This window comes from Oncorhynchus tshawytscha, linkage group LG06 (assembly GCF_018296145.1).
Source record: "Oncorhynchus tshawytscha isolate Ot180627B linkage group LG06, Otsh_v2.0, whole genome shotgun sequence".
In the NCBI taxonomy this organism is placed as follows: domain Eukaryota; kingdom Metazoa; phylum Chordata; class Actinopteri; order Salmoniformes; family Salmonidae; genus Oncorhynchus; species Oncorhynchus tshawytscha.
The window spans coordinates 43276837-43297096 of record NC_056434.1 but is presented as its reverse complement, the minus strand read 5'-3'; the positions used below and the strand labels follow the sequence as shown (position 1 = coordinate 43297096).

The 20260-nt window shown below is 39.9% G+C and overlaps 1 protein-coding gene across 4 annotated transcripts in view; it reads left to right on the top strand.

The window, feature by feature from the left end:
• Positions 1-2632, top strand: part of zgc:110789 (Xan_ur_permease domain-containing protein) — a 29316-nt gene extending 26684 nt beyond the window's left edge. For all 4 annotated transcript variants that reach the window (XM_024423889.2, XM_024423887.2, XM_024423886.2 and 1 more), the window contains one exon: positions 1922-2632. In XM_024423889.2, coding sequence (XP_024279657.1) covers positions 1922-2160 — 239 coding nt within the window. In that variant the 3' untranslated portion in view covers positions 2161-2632. The remainder of the gene's footprint in view (positions 1-1921) is intronic.
• Positions 2633-20260: the final 17628 nt, after the last annotated feature.

The following is a 20260-nucleotide window of genomic DNA, read 5'->3' as shown; positions in this document are numbered from 1 at the left end:
CTAAAGCACCTTATACCACCCACCACTGCGACTTGTATGCTCTAGTCGGCTGGCCCTCGCTACATATTCGTCGCCAGACCCACTGGCTCCAGGTCATCTACAAGTCCATGCTAGGTAAAGCTCCGCCTTATCTCAGTTCACTGGTCACGATGGCAACACCCATCCGTAGCACGCGCTCCAGCAGGTGTATCTCACTGATCATCCCTAAAGCCAACACCTCATTTGGCCGCCTTTCGTTCCAGTACTCTGCTGCCTGTGACTGGAACGAATTGCAAAAATCGCTGAAGTTGGAGACTTTTATCTCCCTCACCAACTTCAAACATCAGCTATCTGAGCAGCTAACCGATCGCTGCAGCTGTACATAGTCTATTGGTAAATAGCCCACCCATTTTCACCTACCTCATCCCCATACTGTTTTTATTTATTTACTTTTCTGCTCTTTTGCACACCAATATCTCTACCTGTACATGGCCATCTGATCATATATCACTCCAGTGTTAATCTGCAAAATTGTAACTATTCGTCTACCTCCTCATGCCTTTTGCACACATTGTACATTGTATATAGACTCCCCCTTTGTTTTCTACTGTGTTATTGACTTGTTAATTTGTTTATTCCATGTGTAACTCTGTGTTGTCTGCTCACACTGCTATGCTTTATCTTGGCCAGGTCGCAGTTGTAAATGAGAACTTGTTCTCAACTAGCCTACCTGGTTAAATAAAGGTGAAATAAATAAAAAAAAACAAGTGTTACTGTCAAGTTCAAAACAACAAAAGCAATAACTTGGGCTACAATGCACATTATTACATTGTACACTTTCTGCCTTTGGACATCTGTTCTACAATGTGACAGCAGAGCATGAACTTTGATACCCTTTGTTGGCATAATTGAAATCTTTCAGGCAGAGAGTACACCTGCCATAGCCCTTTTTATCCACTGTATTGCGAGAGGAGTGTGTGGTGTTCCTTTCACCTCTACAATGGCATTCAGTTTAAGCCAGGCCCAGCTCCAGCTACACATAACTGTTTAAAAAGCAACACTTCATTTTCACCCAATTCTCTCATTCTGAAAATTAACCACATACTGTAGAAGGAAAACATTAGTTCACATACAGTAGTTAGTTCGTTAGCTAGTTAACAGTTCACACAGATTGCCACGGTCCAGTAAGCAACTAACGCGTTATAACTTAAGGAATGGCAAGGAGTCATATAACGTTACCAGTTAATGCTATAATGAAATGATTAGGTTACTAATGTTAGCTCATCTGATGTTGTAACGTTGTCTGACTTTATTAGCCAGCTAATTTTCACACCATAAACTCAATTATTTGATCAGTTAATTTGGCTAATATTGCTCAACATTTCTCTGGCTAGCTAACGGATAATTCGATCCAGCCAGCAAGATACTTAACAATGCTAACAATACTTGTTCCACCACACTTTCTCCCTCACTTCAAACTTTCCAAATGGCAGTTTTTCTGGTTAATTTTCTGGTTACTTTTCTCATCAGATCTACACGAATCACGTAGGTCACCTATTTAGGATTCAAAATTACGATTGACGCCGCAAGGTGACTAGTTTGTATCCCTGAACTACTTAGAATGTTAGCTAACCTAAACTTTATCCTAACCCTAACCTTAACCAACCCTAATGTTAGCCACCTAGCTAGCGTTGGCATTAGCCACCTAGATAATTAATACATACAGTACCATACAAACGTAACATTTCACTCATTTGAGTATCCCAGATTTGACTAAATTACGTCTCCAGTATGGGAGGATGGGGAACACTGTATCTATCCAACCGTTTCACATAGAGTAAAATCCACTAGTCCTCTTTCATGTCTACAATATCATAGCCTGTTCTCAGTCTCTGTTATGGATGAGTTGAAGCATTCTACTCCACTGCTTTGGGCCACACAGGCACCCTGCGGGAGCGGGGCATCATGGACTGGAACAAGATCCCCCTTGATGACTCCAGCAACACTTTGGAGAGCTGTGAGGTGTACAACCTTCCATTTGGAATTAGCTCTTGCCTCTCCTCCTTCTCCTGGGTTCGATATGTGCCGTTCCTCCCTCCAAATGCACCAAGCTCACAGGACTCTTTGGCGACCAAGCAGCAGCCTGTGAAGCCAGAGGTTATCAGATCAGTGGCCCTATGAACACTGTGCAGGACCAGACACGGGCTAAAACAACAACAATAAGAGAGGCAGCTCTTGTGACATGGTCCTCCCGTTCTGTTCTTTTTTGTCTAATATTTTATACTCATATCTTGTAAAGATTTGATTATACATTTTCTAAATTAACTTTTGGCAGTAATATTTTGGCATTTGTGTGGTGTAAATACATTTTTGTTGTGATACATCTTTTTTTTTTTACAGTAAAGTGTTGTAAAAATATACATATATTTTTTTTATGGAACTTGTATTTTACTGATAACACACTGTATAGGAACCATATAATAATTGGACTAAAATCACTTTTAAAGTTTCAAAAATAATATCTGTAAATATACAGATTTTTTTCAGAACTACATTTCCAAGTGTGTTCAGGGTAGCACTGTCACGCCCTGGTCGAAATATATTGTGTTTATCTTCATTTATTTGGTCAGGCCAGGGTGTGGCATGGGTTTTGTATGTGGTGTGTTGGTATTGGGATTGTAGCTTAGTGGGGTGTTCTAGTTAAGTCTATGGCTGTCTGAAGTGGTTCTCAATCAGAGGCAGGTGTTTATCGTTGTCTCTGATTGGGAACCATATTTAGGCAGCCATATTCTTTGAGTGTTTCGTGGGTGATTGTCCTTAGTGTCCTGATGTCCTTGTTCTGTGTTAGTTTAGACAAGTATAGGCTGTTTCGGTTTTCGTTACGTTTATTGTTTTGGTAATGTTTGTGTTTAGTGTGTTTTTTCATTAAACATGAATCGTAATCTACACGCCGCATTTTGGTCCGATCCTTGCTACACCTCTTCGTTAGAGGAGGAGATAGTAGAAAACCGTTATAAGCACTAGTAATACACCTTTCCAAGAGTTTTAAATACTAACAAAAATCTAAACTGCAATATGATTCAAATGTATCTCAAACTGTAATTTTGATTCGGTGATACGATAGTACAAAGGTAGCCAATGAAATTATTCTTTACACTACCTATAATGATTAATGGAGACCAATGGAGCCCTGGAAATGAAGACGACAATATGTATCAGTATAGTATCCATCCACAACACAGAGCTATCATTTATCTGTGAGGTTTTTCCTCAGCTGTCACTGTCAGGTCCTGCTTGATGGCTCTGTAAAAGCTGAGAAAGAACTCTGCCAGTGGTCAGCACAGTGCACTCAAAGTACTCCGGGCGATTGGAAAGATCAGAGGTCAGGAGACAGATATCCAAGGAAAAATGTCTCACCTCAAAGAGTACATTCACATCCTCTATAGCGTTCTGAAAGGTGGGGTTCACCATTGATGCCATCTCTCTCTTCACTCTAACAGCTGGTGGGTAAAGAGCCGAATGAGGGAGAGAGAGAAAGAATGTTAACTCTTTTCTCTCCAAGTCTTGCCAAAGGTTTCATTGTGTGATGTGCTGCAGAGCATGTGGCTTGAACCATATTTATTGCATATTAAGATTTGTCTAGAAAAGGCTAACATACAGCGTATGTCATACTCTATACATGATTTATAAACAGTGTGTTATTCTCACAGGGGAAATACAAATAAATGGGTTGCTTTGTGTCACACTCCAATTCAAAGAGTTGCCAAATTGAATGTGGTTACACCTCTTAGCCCTATTAGCCCTATAGACTGAGTAATACCTCAGTCTATGTGAGGATGTGAAATTCTTTCTATATGAGTAAATCTAGTGAAACGTTATTCATGTAAAAGGGGAGAAGGTGGTTGTCATTTTGCTGTTTGAATAAAAGTCAGCCATGTCCAAATAGACCTAGCTGTGTCCTTAATGTAGAAAGTATGGAAGAGTACTTAAGTTATCTATTGAAAAACTAAAATATGTGAGGAACGTTTATCAGGACATGCCTAAGTACTGACAGAATTATAGAACTGTAGGCAACAAAACCACAAGGGGGAAACATATGGTTCTCACTATCACATCTAGAACAAACCCTTAAATCATTATGATGAATCAATTGCAATGTGTTATCTAAGGGACTTTTCATGGAAGCACAGTTGTATGGCTAGGGTCACTGTTTCTTGTCCACATTTTCACCCAGCTCGGGCACGTCTACTGTCAGGCACACTGTTTGAGCCTCTCTGCTTTCATCCTCTACTGAAGTAGTCTCCCCTGACATACTGTTACCATTAAGTAGCGACACAGTTCTAGAAATCTTTGGTAGCGAGCTGGTCAGCATAAGAACGGAATCAGTTTCAGTGTCCTACTGCAATGTGCCAGGAGATGGCAGTCTTCTCAAACTTATGCCAGATGCCTCCCAGTCAATTCTAATACTGCCAGTCAAAAATGAACTAAGTTAACTGTTCTCCTTTAGGGTTTGTTTGAAAATGTACTGGGACCATCAATGCTACCTTCAAATGTCCACTAGAAGACAGTAGACAACATAATATATAACCTTTCAAGTTAATTCCCTCAACTACACTTGCCACTGATCATCTGATGCTTCACATGAATGCATAAAGCAATAGCACACACATAGAAGTACAGTACAGTGAGTATACTTTCAAGATGAGCAAATATGATTCTCCATAAAAAATCACATATAGTTGACTGTTTCTGGAGTAATATACCTAAACCAATTAAGAACAGCATACTGTAACTTAAAGTAAACCAATATAACTCATAATGATCCTATAGTGATGCTTCATGGTGGGCTGAAAACTGCATGTCAGCACATCTTATCATAGCTACAGTACACAGTAGGCACTTCCCAATCTGGCTCCAGAGAGATCATCATCTCTTCAGATGCCATCTGTCGTCATTACAGTACTCTATGCTTAGGATAAATTCAGTTGGTGAAACCCTCCTCCCCCTCCTGCCTCCACCACCCCTTTTAAAACCCTACCAACTCCCATCACTGAATTTTTGGACTGAACAAATGTCCCCTTATGCACTCACACTTCACCAAGCATGACCATCAAACCCATTGTCCATCTGTTCTTCATAGACAGCAGAATGATCACTGTAATTAGCCGCATGAAGCAGTAAAGAAAATCCCCACAGTCTCCGGTAGAATCGTGACTTTCTAGGACAAGCCATATTTGCTGTATCAAATCTGCACCGAAAATAGCACTGTGGAAATATGCTGGATCCGGCGCTGACTGAGCAAAATGACTCTGACAAATGACTTGTTTTTTCCATAATGGTTTTACTTGCTACAATACTAAATCCCCTGCAGACTGAACAACAACATTTCTGTATTAAACCTAGGAGAATACATGTGTCCAAAACAATATTCCTTTGTGGCCAGATTTGTCAAATATGTACAATACTCAGTTCAGATTACTCCAATAATGACTTTCCTCCTTATCTACTGAGGGAAATATGACATATTTGGTGTGGATGGATGATAATGTTGTATGTTGTTTATATCATTCTAGGTTATGAAGATTACTTCATCTCACACAGAGCCCCTCAGCCTCTGTACAAGCATTTCCGTCGAAGGGAACATATTTTACACAAAGTTTCTCAGAGGTTAAACCGTTATGAGATACCAAATATTTGTGATTTGTGAACTATATTATATTGATTTAGTCTTCATTTATATGGTTCCCATCCACACGTGTCCTGTAAATACTTTCCTTTGCTTTGTATTTCATTTAAAACAGGAGACTTCAAAGGGGGAAGTTTGGGGAAATTCTGAGAGCCACACTTAATTGTCTCCCCTTTCCACTGTGAAGCTCTCCAAAACATTTAAATCCAAAGACACACAGACAACCCCTAATAAAGTTTGCTCAATATCCTGGTCTGATCCTCACACAGTTCTCCTCCTCCTCCTCTGTTTCTGCTGCAGTGCCAGAGGCTCCACGAGGTTCCAGCCTCTCTCACCCCCTCTCAGCACACAGGACACCAGGGCCCGTATTCATAAAGGACCTCTGAGTAGGAGTGCTGATCTAGGATCAGACCCCCCCCCCCACACACACACACCTGTGCATTTATTGTAATCCTAGATCAGCACTCCTATTCTGAGAAACTTTATGGATATGTGTCCAGACCTCCAGCCAGCCAGACCTTCTGTCCTTTACTTAGTAAGGTCCAAGGTCTCTTCCTCCTACTCGTGTCTTCTTGGATCCTCCTCTGCTCTGTCCCAGCTTTCACACCTTCCTCTCATCCACCTGGGCCTGCATTCTGTTGTCTTGCTTCCTGAGAGTGAGATTAAGGGAAAAATAAGAGAGAGAGATAGAAAGAGAGAGACGCAGAGAGGGACATTACACCATACCCAAGTTGACAGGCAAGAAAAAAATAAAAACAGTGTCATTTGTTTTCCTTTACCTCTTCAATGTCAGAGCTGCCCGGGCATGTTTAAATTTATGGCCCGTTCAAATCTATCACTTCAACTTAGTCCTGAACTCATCCTTTTCCTAGTTAAGGGTATTAACAACTAAAGCCTGTGACACTGTTCTTGAAGCACTATTATAGGCTGTGATGCCTCAGTCCAAGGCCATTACATTGAATACGACTACATCTCCTGCTGGGATCTGGGACTTGGGCCTGTTTCCTGGCACGCTGGCCAAGGAGGAAATCCCAATTTTAATGGCCAAACAGAGCATTATCACATAGAACCTGGGTGATATGGCCAGGTCAGCTGTTATGCACACACGCACGTAAGCGCACACATACACATGCACACTAACGCAATGCCAGTTATTTGACAAAGAGTGATTTGCATAGATGCAATATTGTCAGTTATCAATATTCTAAAAGGTTGTCACTAAAATTACATTTAAATGGTTCTGCCTTTCTGTAATTTACTTCACATGACTTTTGAGATCTCACTCTCTCTCTCAGTAGCGGCCCCACTTTTTTTTGGGGTGGGGGGCTTTCCTGCTTTGCATGTTATTTTGGCATTAATACGTGTCACATATCAGTTTGAAAACAATGTAAAAATACATATATTTATATCATTGAGTTAATGAAGCCGCATACAAACATTGTCTCTTTTTTGTTTTCTTGAGTAAGGCAGCTCCAAAATGCAGATGTTTCATCCTAGCTCAGTGCTTTCTGTGGTGGTGGGGCAAGCCAGCAGAAAATACGAAGCGTTGCGCCGTGATTGGCACAATGTTCTGTCACTCATTGGGACACTGCGTCACCGCTAAGTTTAAGGGAGAGCTAGAAAGAGCTAGAAATGTCAAGCCCCTTGGGTGCTGCCATAGAGTTACATTAGAAAATGCCCATCAAAGAAGGCTCAAAGTTATTGGCCGCAGATAACATGACGTCAAATCACAATATTTTTTTTATTTGCCCTTTTATTTAACTAGGCAAGTCAGTTAAGAACAAATTATTTTTTTCAATGACGGCCTAGGAACAGTGTAACCTGTTACACTGAATATAAACTGCCTGATTATATCTACAGTAGCTTTGATTGGACTGACTTTCAAAAATCTTAGCTAGCAGTCATCGTCATGAATCAAGTTGACAATCTACTGGTAAATCCTTTTTAATCCTTGTCATATGAAGATAAATACGAAAGAAAAATTATAGATAAAACGTATCGGTGCCCAGGAAGGACCGCAGCACCACCATCCTGTTCAAGTGAGCACGGCACAACAAGGGTGAGTCCAAACATGTATTGTATGCTGCTGCATAAATTATGTAATATGCCAGGGAGATATGTATACTGGAGCTAAGAAAGTGATACTAAGTGTATGTTGTCATGACATTGCCCTCTTTGGGTATAGCAAGCCCCATCCCCTCTCCCTGCCTCCTACAACTAGGCTGCTGTGGTCAGAGAGGTCGTAAATTCCTCGAAGAGATTATCTCCTCATGGCCACAGAGTATAGAGACAGAGTGAATTTTCATAGAGAACAAAGGAATTTCTTCCACCTCACAGAACTTGAGGTCAGAAAAACATTTATGTTCCGGAGAAGGTATAAAAGATCAGTGAAGAATCCAGCTATGAACTGGTCCGTTTGTTACAACTTGGGGAAGCTCATGGGAGACGGTGCGGCCACATTACCATAACGCTGTTTATATAATAGCCTCAGATATGAGGTTTACATCTAATTGTTGTATAAGATGAATGAGTGAGGATGATACTGTTCATACAATTGTGTAATGTGATTTTGGACTGTTTAATGAAGGAAACTCCAATTCCCTTTTGAGTAGAACTAAATCAGAGGACCGCCCATGAGCCCAGTTAGGGTCAGGCATCCTGGGACAACCCCTTTTCTGAAATCCCGAATAAAACCCCAACTTTGAGAAGTTCTCACCAGACCATGTTTTTCTCCATTAGGAGGGGACAAAGGTTGCAGACCATTGCTGAATCTTTTAACCATACCACGTGGTTAAACTCTTAGACTATCGATACCGACAGAATAAGAACAAGTCTTTGATATGAATTACTAGTCTGCAGCTAGGAATTCGGTATCATTGAAAGTGAAGAACGACAACTGCTGAAACATCCATTCTACAACAACATGAATGAATGTCGCTCTGAACTATCCCCTCTAACAATGACAGAGAGAGAGAGAGAGAGAGAGAGAGAGAGAGGACGAAAACTCTCCAACAGAAACAAACTTTTCAATAGCGATCACGAGGACACACTGAGCGTAAATATATATATTGATTGCAATTGTTCCCGAATGAGTGAGCGTTCATGTGCAAAGGATTAGCATTTCAATTGTTATAATTATTAACTCTGTAGTGACTTCTCAGTCGACCCCACTTCCCTTTTGACTAACAAGCCGCCATGCCAGTTTAACCCAGTAGGGCACATTCCCTTATCATTTATTGTAAACATATTTACTTTGTTTGATTGTGTGTGCACTTCTGTGATTGTTTAGTTAGTTAATAAATAAATGATTTAAGACAATTGATGTATGGATGACTCATAGTGAAGACTGGGTTCATGCAGATAACCAACAATTTACAACGTTTGGAATGAGACTAACGTGAGGTAAAGTAAATAATTAATTAATCAGAAGACTATTGATAAGATATGAAAATATCTGAAAGGTTATAGTAGGAAATTATAACTTTGTAATCTGAATATTTTCCTTGGTGCCCTAGTTAATTACAGTTATATCATGTAATATCGTGTAATTACAGTGACATGATTAATCACTTTGATTAAAAACTATAAGTCTTCAGTTTAACCTCTTGAAGCTAGGGGGCACTATTTTTATGTTTGGAAAATAATGTTCCCATAGTAAACGGCATATTTCTCAGGACCAGATGCTAGAATAAGCATATAATTGACAGATTAGGATAGAAAACACTCTAAAGTTTCCAAAACTGTCAAAATACTGTCTGTGAGTATAACATAACTGTTATTGCAGGTGAAAACCTGAGGAAAATCCAACCAGGAAGTGCCTAAGAGAAACGAATCTCCCTGTTCCATTGCATGCCTTCCCTTCATTTAAAGGGTTATCAACCAGATTCCACATGGTGTGAACAGTCTTAAGACATAGTTTTAGGCTTTTATTCTGAAAAATGAGCGAGAACAATCACATCGCGTCAGTTGATGGCTGGGTGCCAGCAGAGTTTTGCATGCAGAACAGCTTGGAGCAGACATTTTCTCTCTCCTATTGAAAAAGCTACGGTCCGGTTGAAATATTATCGATTATTTATTGAAAACAACCTGAGGATTGATAATAAAAAATGATTGACATGTTTCTACAAACTTTACGGATACTATTTGGAATTTTTGTCTGCCTGTCATGACCTGCACGAGCCTGTCGATTTCTGAACAAAATGTGCCAACCAAATGAAGGTTTTTGGATATAAAAATAGTCTTTATCGAACAAAAGGAACATTTATTGTGTAACTGGGAATCTCGTGAGTGCAAACATCCAGAGATCATCAAAGGTAAGCGATTCATTTTATTGCTTTTCTGACTTTCGTGACCAATCTACTTTGCTGCTAGCTGTTTGTAATGTTTTGTCTGCTGAGAGAGATGTCCTAACATAAACGCTTGGATAGCTTTTGGTGTAAAGCTTTTTTGAAATCTGACATGCCACGTGGATTAACAACAAGCTAAGCTGTGTTTTGCTATATTACACTTGTGATTTCATGAAAATGTAATATTTTTGTCATTTATGAATTTGGCGCTCTGCAATTCAGCGGATGTTGACAAAAATGATCCCGCTAATGGGATGGGTGCACCAAGAAGTTAAGCAAGTCATCTATATCAGCTATGTTTTTTTTAAAGGCAGTAAATGAGGCTGAATTAACTGTTTCGCTGCCAGACAAGGCTCCGCTGATAGCCAGGTGTAGCAGTGGTAAGGTGTTGGGACTGCTGTTGGGACTCTGCTGTTGGGACAGCTTTATGTAGGCCCTAACAGTTTGTGGGCACCGTTTGTCACCGTCCAATTAATGTAGTGGCTTTGCTGGCACGCATCCCACAATTATTTATTTTTTTAACCCACCAACATTTACAAGCTAAAATAGCCACTGCTCTCTCTCTCTCTGACAGGTGTTCTCTGACATCTGGTCCCCAGTGGACCAGTCTTATCATATCTGTCTCCGTCTGATGATCCGCTCAGTCTTTGTAGTCCCAAAGCTTACACCAGTACACAGACACAGGACCCCAAATGTCAAATGATTTCAAGCTCTAAAATTGGGAAATACATGTGAAATTATTGTTTTCACAGCTGTGCACTTGGCGCCAACGCTTTAGGCTGGAGTAAATGGTATGTGTCAGGCAAACACAGTCCAAGAGAGGGATAGACTTTATGAGGAGGCCGTTAGTAGGGATGGATGGTGTGTTGGGCAGGTTGAGTTGGTGAGGGGCCGAGATGAGAGGGGAGGTTAGGAGGAGATTGATATGGATGCTTGCACTGTCATCGATTTGTGGCCTCGTAGACGTCTGAGTTGTTTATATCGTAGACGTCTGAGTCATTTATATCAAATAAAGCATCAGTAATGAAATCTTTGTCCCGGTGCTAAATGCTAGGATTTCTTTGAGGCTCTAATGCAGTTTGAGTAATGATGTTAGTGCTGGTTCCAAGTCTAATGTCCCTATACGAGGAGAGGAATTCCCTATGTGGAACCCAGGGGTTGTGAGAAGTATCTCATGCAAAACCTCAAAGCGCGTATTGTTTGAGACTCAGCATTGATGAAGACATGAAATATGCTTGTTTCTCTTGTCATGTCCTCTGATCTCCACCATCGCTGTAGTTTTGTAATCTCTTTCTGCCATTCAGAGAAACAAAGACATCAAGCAGATCAACACAGTCCCGCCACCAGCTTAGGTTGAGGGCTTTGTGTGTTACATTATGCAAAATAAGTCTAGACAAAATATGCAACATACCATAAGTCCAGACATTCACATATTCTGAAATTCACCATTACAAGAGCCACTTGTTACACAGCACTCAACATAACGTATAATACTATGTCCTGCATAAATATAGAGTGATTATACTGTAGCCTGATTTATGAAATAGCACATGGCATCTGTTGTTATTCCCACAAAGGCATGGAAACAAAACACTCAAGTTTGAGTGAGAGCATAATAAAGTCGAGTGAGTGTGCTACGCCTTTCGAACAAGAAAGTGAATGAAAAAATCTTCAAGTTCACTGACTATTATATTATAGACTTAGGCAATGGATACTTGTGGCAACACTGGCTAACTAAATGCTGACAAACTGATTAGGTAACAGTCAACTCACGCCATGGCTCAAGAGTTTCGGGAAGGAGACTTGTATCATATCGAGGATCATTCTGAAGTCACATGCAATAGTGGTTCAATCAAAACAACTTCTCTGTGGTTTGGGAATCTTGAGCTACTCACTGCCCTGTGGTCTGGTCTCACCACGGACTCCCTGACTGACTCACCGCTTCACAGACATTAGGAGATGATTGTTAGAAGGTAGGTCCCTCCCTTTGCAGTGAACTTCAATAGACCCCTTCAAAACAAGCATCCATAGTATTCCATGGTTAAAGAGGGTCAATTAGTTGTCGATATTTAGCTTTTGCAGGTTATAAGATCTATTTCATTGTGAACTAACAAGTCAACATACCCTGTGTATTATCAGCAGACTGTTTTATAATTGAACTTTTAAATGGGAAATCAATTGATTTGAGTGAATATATGCCGACATTAAAAGGACACAACATTTTTGTGGCCGAAGACCGTCAGACTGTAATATGAGTCTTGCTTGGCTAAGGAGAAAAACAAGGAAATGAGCAATAGGATGTGCTTAAATATAGGTTTCTGACTGTCCTTCTATTCCAGTTACACTGTGTTGACTGTCTAAGGTTTACTGGAAAATGTGGGTCAAGGTGCATTCTGCCCTGCTGACTCAATGGGAAAGGCATCAAACGCATCAAGGGCATCACACAAGCTCCAATGTGTAGCTTACCCACCAAACAGTGGGTAAATGATCTACGGGCATTACCAAGCATTCTGTATTCATCTCTCTGCTGCCACTTAACCACATCAAGACATCAATGCTTTTACAGTGAAATGCAATGTAATCCAAATGATTCTAAAAAGGAAAATGTTAGTCTCATATACCCTTGGCTGGCTATGCAGTGATTCAATACATTGTTTAGCTAAATCGATTAACATTCTGTGGTGAACCGAACATTTCCTTTTCAAGTTATTTACACAAACATTAGCAGCTCAGAGGGCGTGTGGTATTGAAAGGTGATCTGGGAGGCCAGCTGTATGATCTCCAGGGCTGGCGTCCCTCTCTCCCGGCCTGTTGGGGATGAGTAGTGTGGATATGCATTACAGAGAACACTCTGGACAATCATTTATCTCATAAATCTACGTGAGCATTAATACCAGCCACACTGCTGAAGTTCACCGGCTCAGCCTTTCTGAGGGGAAACTTTCACTGTGCTTTCTTTTCTTCAGTCTCACTTTTATTTGTGTTTGGACTCTTTATGTGAGCATTCAAAGGCCCAGGAGATGTTTCCTCCCTGTTTGATTAATGAGGATGGTTGAATCAGCCAAAGCAAACACGCAAATCAGTTCATTAGTCACAGAGGGATCTATGTGTGTGTGTGTGTGTGTGTGTGTGTGTGTGTGTGTGTGTGTGTGTGTGTGTGTGTGTGTGTGTGTGTGTGTGTGTGTGTGTGTGTGTGTGTGTGTGTGTGTGTGTGTGTGTGTGTGTACAGTATGACTGAACACGTGTAAAGTGGATTAGGTGTGTGTCAGCGTGTTGGCATGTACACTACATGTATAACTTCTATGTATATTTACTTTAGGTGCCACAAATTCAGCCATTAAAAACCTGTTATAAGGAACGGCTTTGCAATACTAGTGTCAGATCAGACCATAATCCACACCAGACCTCATCCTGTTTTATGAGCGTGACATTAAACTTTGACACATTTACAGAACCAACAAGGACTTTTCCATTGTGTGTGTAAACAACCCCCATCACTCTAGCAGAAACAATAGCATAACCACGTGACAGAGATCTGGGCCGATGTGGTTGCCCATGTTACAGGTCTGTGTTGTGAAGAAGACGCTTTATGGAAAAAGAAATGCTTTGTAATTCATGGTTTGTCAATGAGAATTTTTTTACAGAAGTTGGAAATGGGTGTGTGAAACTATCAGAAAGGCTTGTCTGAATATAGTTTACGCAGTACAACTAGGGACCATTTAGAGCTGCGTGGATTTACATGGCACCCATTGAGCCTGAGTAGGGTAGCATTTGTAGCTTGTCCTCCAGGTCACAGCATCAGAGGACATTTTTACAAACACCTCTGAAAATCCACAGCAGTCTAAAACAGACCCCAGCTGGATTGGTTTATAGAGTTAACCAGAGGAGGGGCATGAGTTGGCAGGCAGTTAGCAGTATACATCATTCAGGGAAACATATTCTTTATAAAACATTATTACAATGCCTTGGAAATCTAATTCCCAGTAGCGAGGCCATTTCTTTTTCTAAACAGTTTCAGACTAATTGTTTGCAAGTGGTGAGAGATGCATATTGTCAGAGATGGAAATATTATTGGATTCCAAGTTCCAAGTTAAATAGATTGTATACATATTCCACTCACTCCATCCTCCCAGTGTGGTCATTAACATCTTTACATTTCCAGAACACACAGGCTATGTCACCAACTGTATATCATTGGCCAGTATCTTGGAAGCTGGCAATCTAAATACAAGGTTACAAATCAGGCAACATCAATGTCATTCAGTATGACAATGCATGTTTGTTTTCTTTGTTGGAAAAATACATTATTCTGTGGTGGGGATTTCAGTGGATTTGTCATCCCAGACGTCTAACATCAGGAGGATGGTTCTGCTTGACATTTTGCTTGCAATAGATTTTTCTTACAACCACTATACCAAGAAGATAAAACAGCCATTGTGAAACATTTGAAATTGGTTTGTGTTGGCTGCATGAAGCTCCAAATGATGACCAATTAGATGCTTTGCAAATCCAGTACAATTTTAGACGTTTGTACCATTATTTTCCTCATAACCATAGCCACATGTTAATAACACTTCCATAGCCACATGTTTAATAACACTTCCATAGCCACATGTTAATAACACTTCCATAGCCACATGTTAATAACACTTCCATAGCCACATGTTAATAACACTTCCATAGCCACATGTTAATAACACTTCCATAGCCACATGTTTAATAACACTTCCATAGCCACATGTTTAATAACACTTCCATAGCCACATGTTTAATAACACTTCCATAGCCACATGTTAATAACACTTCCATAGCCACATGTTAATAACACTTCCATAGCCACATGTTTAATAACACTTCCATAGCCACATGTTTAATAACACTTCCATAGCCACATGTTAATAACACTTCCATAGCCACATGTTTAATAACACTTCCATAGCCACATGTTAATAACACTTCCATAGCCACATGTTTAATAACACTTCCATAGCCACATGTTTAATAACACTTCCATAGCCACATGTTAATAACACTTCCATAGCCACATGTTTAATAACACTTCCATAGCCACATGTTAATAACACTTCCATAGCCACATGTTTAATAACACTTCCACTTGCTCTTCTTTTCTCTTTGGAATATCTAAGAAAAGCCATTAGTGGTTTAGCTGTAAAGCAAAATGTTACACTCCTGTCTTTGTACATTTCCAAGAAACATTGGGGGTTAGAGGATTTAGGCTTGTCTTGACATTGATACGATAGCAAAAATGATTACAACTGTTTGAATATTAAAAGTGTGTACTGTATGTTGTAACCACCAAACAATATGGGCTAGGATAATATTACTGTTCCATTTGACACCGTTTGAGACCAACTAGAATAATAGTTGTAAAAATGTAATGTGTTTGATTGTAATCTCGGCACCTAGAACAAAGTCCTTCATGAGAGATTAGTTTGAGTGGATCTTTTTACTACTATGCCAAACAGTACGTATCTCATACCAAGTTTTTTTTAAATTGCTATTTTTATCAATCTTTAGCTTACAGATATTAGGCTACACTTACAGTTAAAGTAAATCAGTTTCCCATCTAAAGTGCTGTGAGACTTCCTCCACGGAAGGTGATGTTGAAAGTCATCCTCTAAGAACATGTTGTGCTATCGTCCTCCCTGAGCAGGAAAAAGAGGCGTTGCTGAGAGCGCATTAGTATTAATTATCCAAACTGTTCTTTCTCCAGACTGTATCCCTCCCCATTCACACATACGCACACCAAACTATCCAACTTTTTAATGACTTGGACGCTTAGTCCCGGGAAGAGGGGCAACCAGTTAGTAATTTATCCACAAGTAGAGGTGAAAAGCATTTCAATTCACAAAGAAATGTGCATTTATAATGACTAATTTATAATTTAGCTCCATGCTTTGTAATAAAGTGTCTTAAATGATCAGAACATCACTACAATGTTGTAACTCAATTTGGGGGCCTATGTGGTTAGCACTTCACGTCTTTATACACTGAACAAAAATATAAACGCGACATGAGAAGTGCTGGTCCCATGTTTCATGAGCTGAAATAAAACATCACAGAAATTTTCCAAATGCACAAAAAGCTAATTTCTCTCAAAATGTGTGTACACATTTGTTGAAATCCCTGTTAGTGAGCATTTCTCCTTTGCCAAGATAATCCATCCACCTGACAGGTGTGGCATATCAAGAAGCTGATTAACTAGCATGATCATTACACAGATCATTAAACTTTGGAAGTATTGGAGGTAGGCCAAGACAGTAGGCCTATCTAAAGGAAATATCAATGTATGGTGAACTTGATCAAATTTCACCTTGTGCTGGGGACAATTAAAGGCCACTCTAAAATGTGTGTTTTGTCACACAACACAGATGTCAGGTTTTTAGGGAACGTGCAATTGGCATGCTGACTACAGGCATGTCCACCAGAGCTGTTGCCAGAGAATTGAATGTTAATTTCTCTTCCATAAGCTGCCTCCAACGTTGATTTAGAGAATTTGGCAGTACGTCCAACTGGCCTCACAGCTGCAGACCACGTGTAACCATGCCAGCCCAGGACCTCCACATCTGGCTTCTTCACCTGCGGGATTGTCTGACACCAGCCACCCAGACAGCAGTTGAAACTCTGGATTTGCACAACCAAAGAATTTCTGCAGAAACTGTCAGAAACCGTCTCAGTGAAGCTCACCTGCGTGCTTGTCATCCTCACCAGGGTCTTGACTTGATTGTAATTCAGCGTCGTAACCGACTTCAGTGGGCAAATGCTTATGTAGAAACATTTTTCATGGTGTAAATAACATTGAATAAAAGTAGCGACTCAGAGCTATAAAATGATATATCATACACTGCAGTTGAGGAAGAATGGGAAAGTAATTCTGCTTTAAACGTTGATAAACTCCACTTTTTAGAAAATGGCCTTTGAATGTTTTGGTACACCCACTGGAGAGCTCTTCTTTGTCTAGACCCAGTCAGCATTGTTCACACCCTCTTAAGCCTTTTCCCCAACCATCTCTTTAAGGATTTACATGTGAGGCCATGTGCTAAACAGAGGGAGTAAGGTAGTGTAGTAAACAACCAAAGATTTCAAGACTAAAAGTGGTGAAAGTAGTAGCCTACATCAAGGTAAAAAAATATACTTTATAGGCTATACAGCAAATAAGGGCGTTATTGTTAAGTTTAGAAATCGTAATATTTTTGTGCTTGTGCAGTCTTTTCAGAAACACATCAACACTAAATATCTGCATGCGCCATTTCGATTTATAAACATTATAAATATTTCCCGTTATAAATGAGATCTGTCTGTAAAATTGTGCGCACGTGAACAAGCATTATCAGTCTGAAAAATGCCCATCATTTACCTTCTATGGTAATAATAACAGCCTTATTTGCTGTTAACTTTGGAAGTATAGGAGGTAGGCCAAGACAGTAGGCCTATCTAAAGGAAATAGCAATGTATGGCGAACTTGATCAAATATCTTTGGAGATGTAGGCAGAATGTTTTATTTTGCAGTGATATTTGCTGTATCTGACCATATCTGAAAGACAACCACATTTTTCTGGACTTTTTTTTTTCTGGACCTGTGAACAGATCGTTTGAATGCAATAATGTTTTGCATTCACTTTTTCCCAAGCCTAAATATGCTGCCCTGCACGCGGATTCTGAAACATTGTCTAGTCAGAATTTTTTTTAAACTACAGCAGGCCTACTTACAGTGGTAGCCTACGCACTTCAATGCAAAAGATCAACTGTCTGTTCACCTGTTCAATTCTTCTGTATGTTATGAACCGCACTCCCTGTCAGATTCATAGAGAAAAAACTAGAAATTATAATAGCCTATCTAATAGGCCCAACTAAGTGAGAGATGCACACGGTCATTTGTTTTGTTTGGCTACTTCGAGAATACGAACTCAACTCTCTCAACATGTACCGAAAAGGGGAGAAATGTATTCTGCAATGGTTATGCTATACAGTGAGCTGCAAAAGTATTTGTCTCTGTAGTCTTGCACTTTAGATTTGAAAGGGTACAATGCCTATGAGGTTAAAGGGCAGACTGTCAGCTTTAATTTGATGGTGTTTTCATCCATGTTGGATGAATAGTTTAGAAATACAGAAATATTTGTACATAGTCCCCCCGTTTTCTGGGACCAAAAGTATTGGGAAAAATGAACTTATATGTTTATTAAAGGAGTCCAAATTTGAGTAATGGTCCCATATTCTTAGCATGCAATGATACTCTCAAATTAAACCTCAGTCATTGTATCATTTCAAAACAACAAAACAATGTGTCATTGCCAAAATACTTCTGGAGCTCACTGTATGTATTATGTTTAGAAATGAAATATTGTCTGCATGAGAAATTTGACACTACAGTATTCAGACTACAAATATCAATGAAAAAGGTGTACCGTCTTTTCCACTGTTAAACTGCGCTTCGGATTAGATCGCATAGAAAAAAATACTTGAAATAGCTTATCTATTTAGTACTGTGACATGGGTCCAATTACATGTAAATGAGAAATGGGACAAATGGTACAGTAGCCTATACTAATTTGTTGTAGGTCTTTAGGCTATTTTGCGACAAGAGTAGCCTATGAAACCATGTCAGTGCTCCCTGTCCTCGGGCACATAGCTTGATAAGCTACCCTATTCATTCCGTTTTTTGGGACAATAAATGTATCCTACCCAAGCAACAACAACACAATGTCTTGAAGAATGTTATTGTTGTTTTGAAGTGAGTACAAAACTCTAGTCTAGGCTGGTAACTGCAGTGAATAGCCTATGTCATTTGAATAACCGGCTCAAAGGCCCGGCATTTTGAATGCATATTCATTTCGAAATAACTGCAGTTAGCCTGCCTGATCTGGCAACCATTTGGATCACTTATGGGTCTTTTCTTGTCAGTTTAGCCTACAAGGTCCAGGAACATTAGCAGGCCAGTAATATGGTGTGTTTTGTAAGGATGTATCGTCCAATAGAAACATGCTAAAGCAGAGATTTCTAGTGGCGCGCCTATGAATTATGATAATGCAGAAGCGCGGAGGAAGTTGTATCCATAGTTTCCCCGTTTGGCTTCCACGTTTTAAAAACCTACGAAAACGAGGTGGACAGTGCCAAGACTCAAAAACCTTTTACCATTCCCAGTCTTCTTTTATTTGTTTTCCAAGTGCCTATGTAGAATGGATAAAGTGCACTCAGAGTGAAGGAGGAGCGCTCCCATAGGGGATGTTTCATGCTGCTTTATGTGGAGGTGGTTGATCTCTGAAAATTATAGCTTCCAGGGGACACAGAAAATACCAGCTCATTTCAATCCAAGCCACATGCGGACAAGAGAAAGCCAGCGTAAATGGTCAATTTATAGCTTTTTAATGGCTGTGTTGTATGATTCCGTCGAGGGGGTGGGTTTGGCAGATGATGCTGAGAGATGATGCTGAGGAGAGGGGTATTCAAGTCAGTACTGTGTGAACAAATTACAATGCAGTACATATATTCTTCACAATATTAGGCATACACTACATGTACACAGTAATACATAATCAAGGATGATTGACAACACCCAAAGCCAAATTATTGACTCAATCGGTTGGGGGAAACACTGAGGAATGACACGACTAGACCATGCGGGATCAATTCTGAGAGTCATTCCAATGTTAATTTCGAAAATCTCAAACCTGAACGTGAAAGTGGCCTCTCTGAAGAGACGTGACTTTAAGACTCATCTGACAGCATGGGATTGCTATTTGGGTAAGATGTTAGCCTTAGGCCATAGGGCGTTTGAATTTGCCAGACCACATGTGTTTACTGGTCCTATAATGTATGTAGTGAATACTGTATAAAAAAGGGAGTGCCAGGTCCTTGCCATACTGCACACAGCTTTATTTGGTAGACTATAACAGCAGAGCCACAATGATTTTGAACATTTTGGAGGAAGCATTTATTTAGAAAACAAGGAGAAACCCTGATGTACTGTAGACGAACCAGTATTGCCGTAATTCTGCTTCCATTGAATTGTACTAAGGAGGCCATAATAATCCCTAATCAACGAATCAACAAGCTTGTTCTCTAAAAATGCATTTCCCCCATGGATTAAGGACTGTTAAAAGGTTCAACTGGACTCAGATACCCAGACGTCCTACTTCAATGGAATTGATTCTTAGTTGCTTATAAAAAAATATTGGCTGGGGTCATTTGTTTCCAACCACGGATGAGCAACAGGATAACTCAAAGGGGT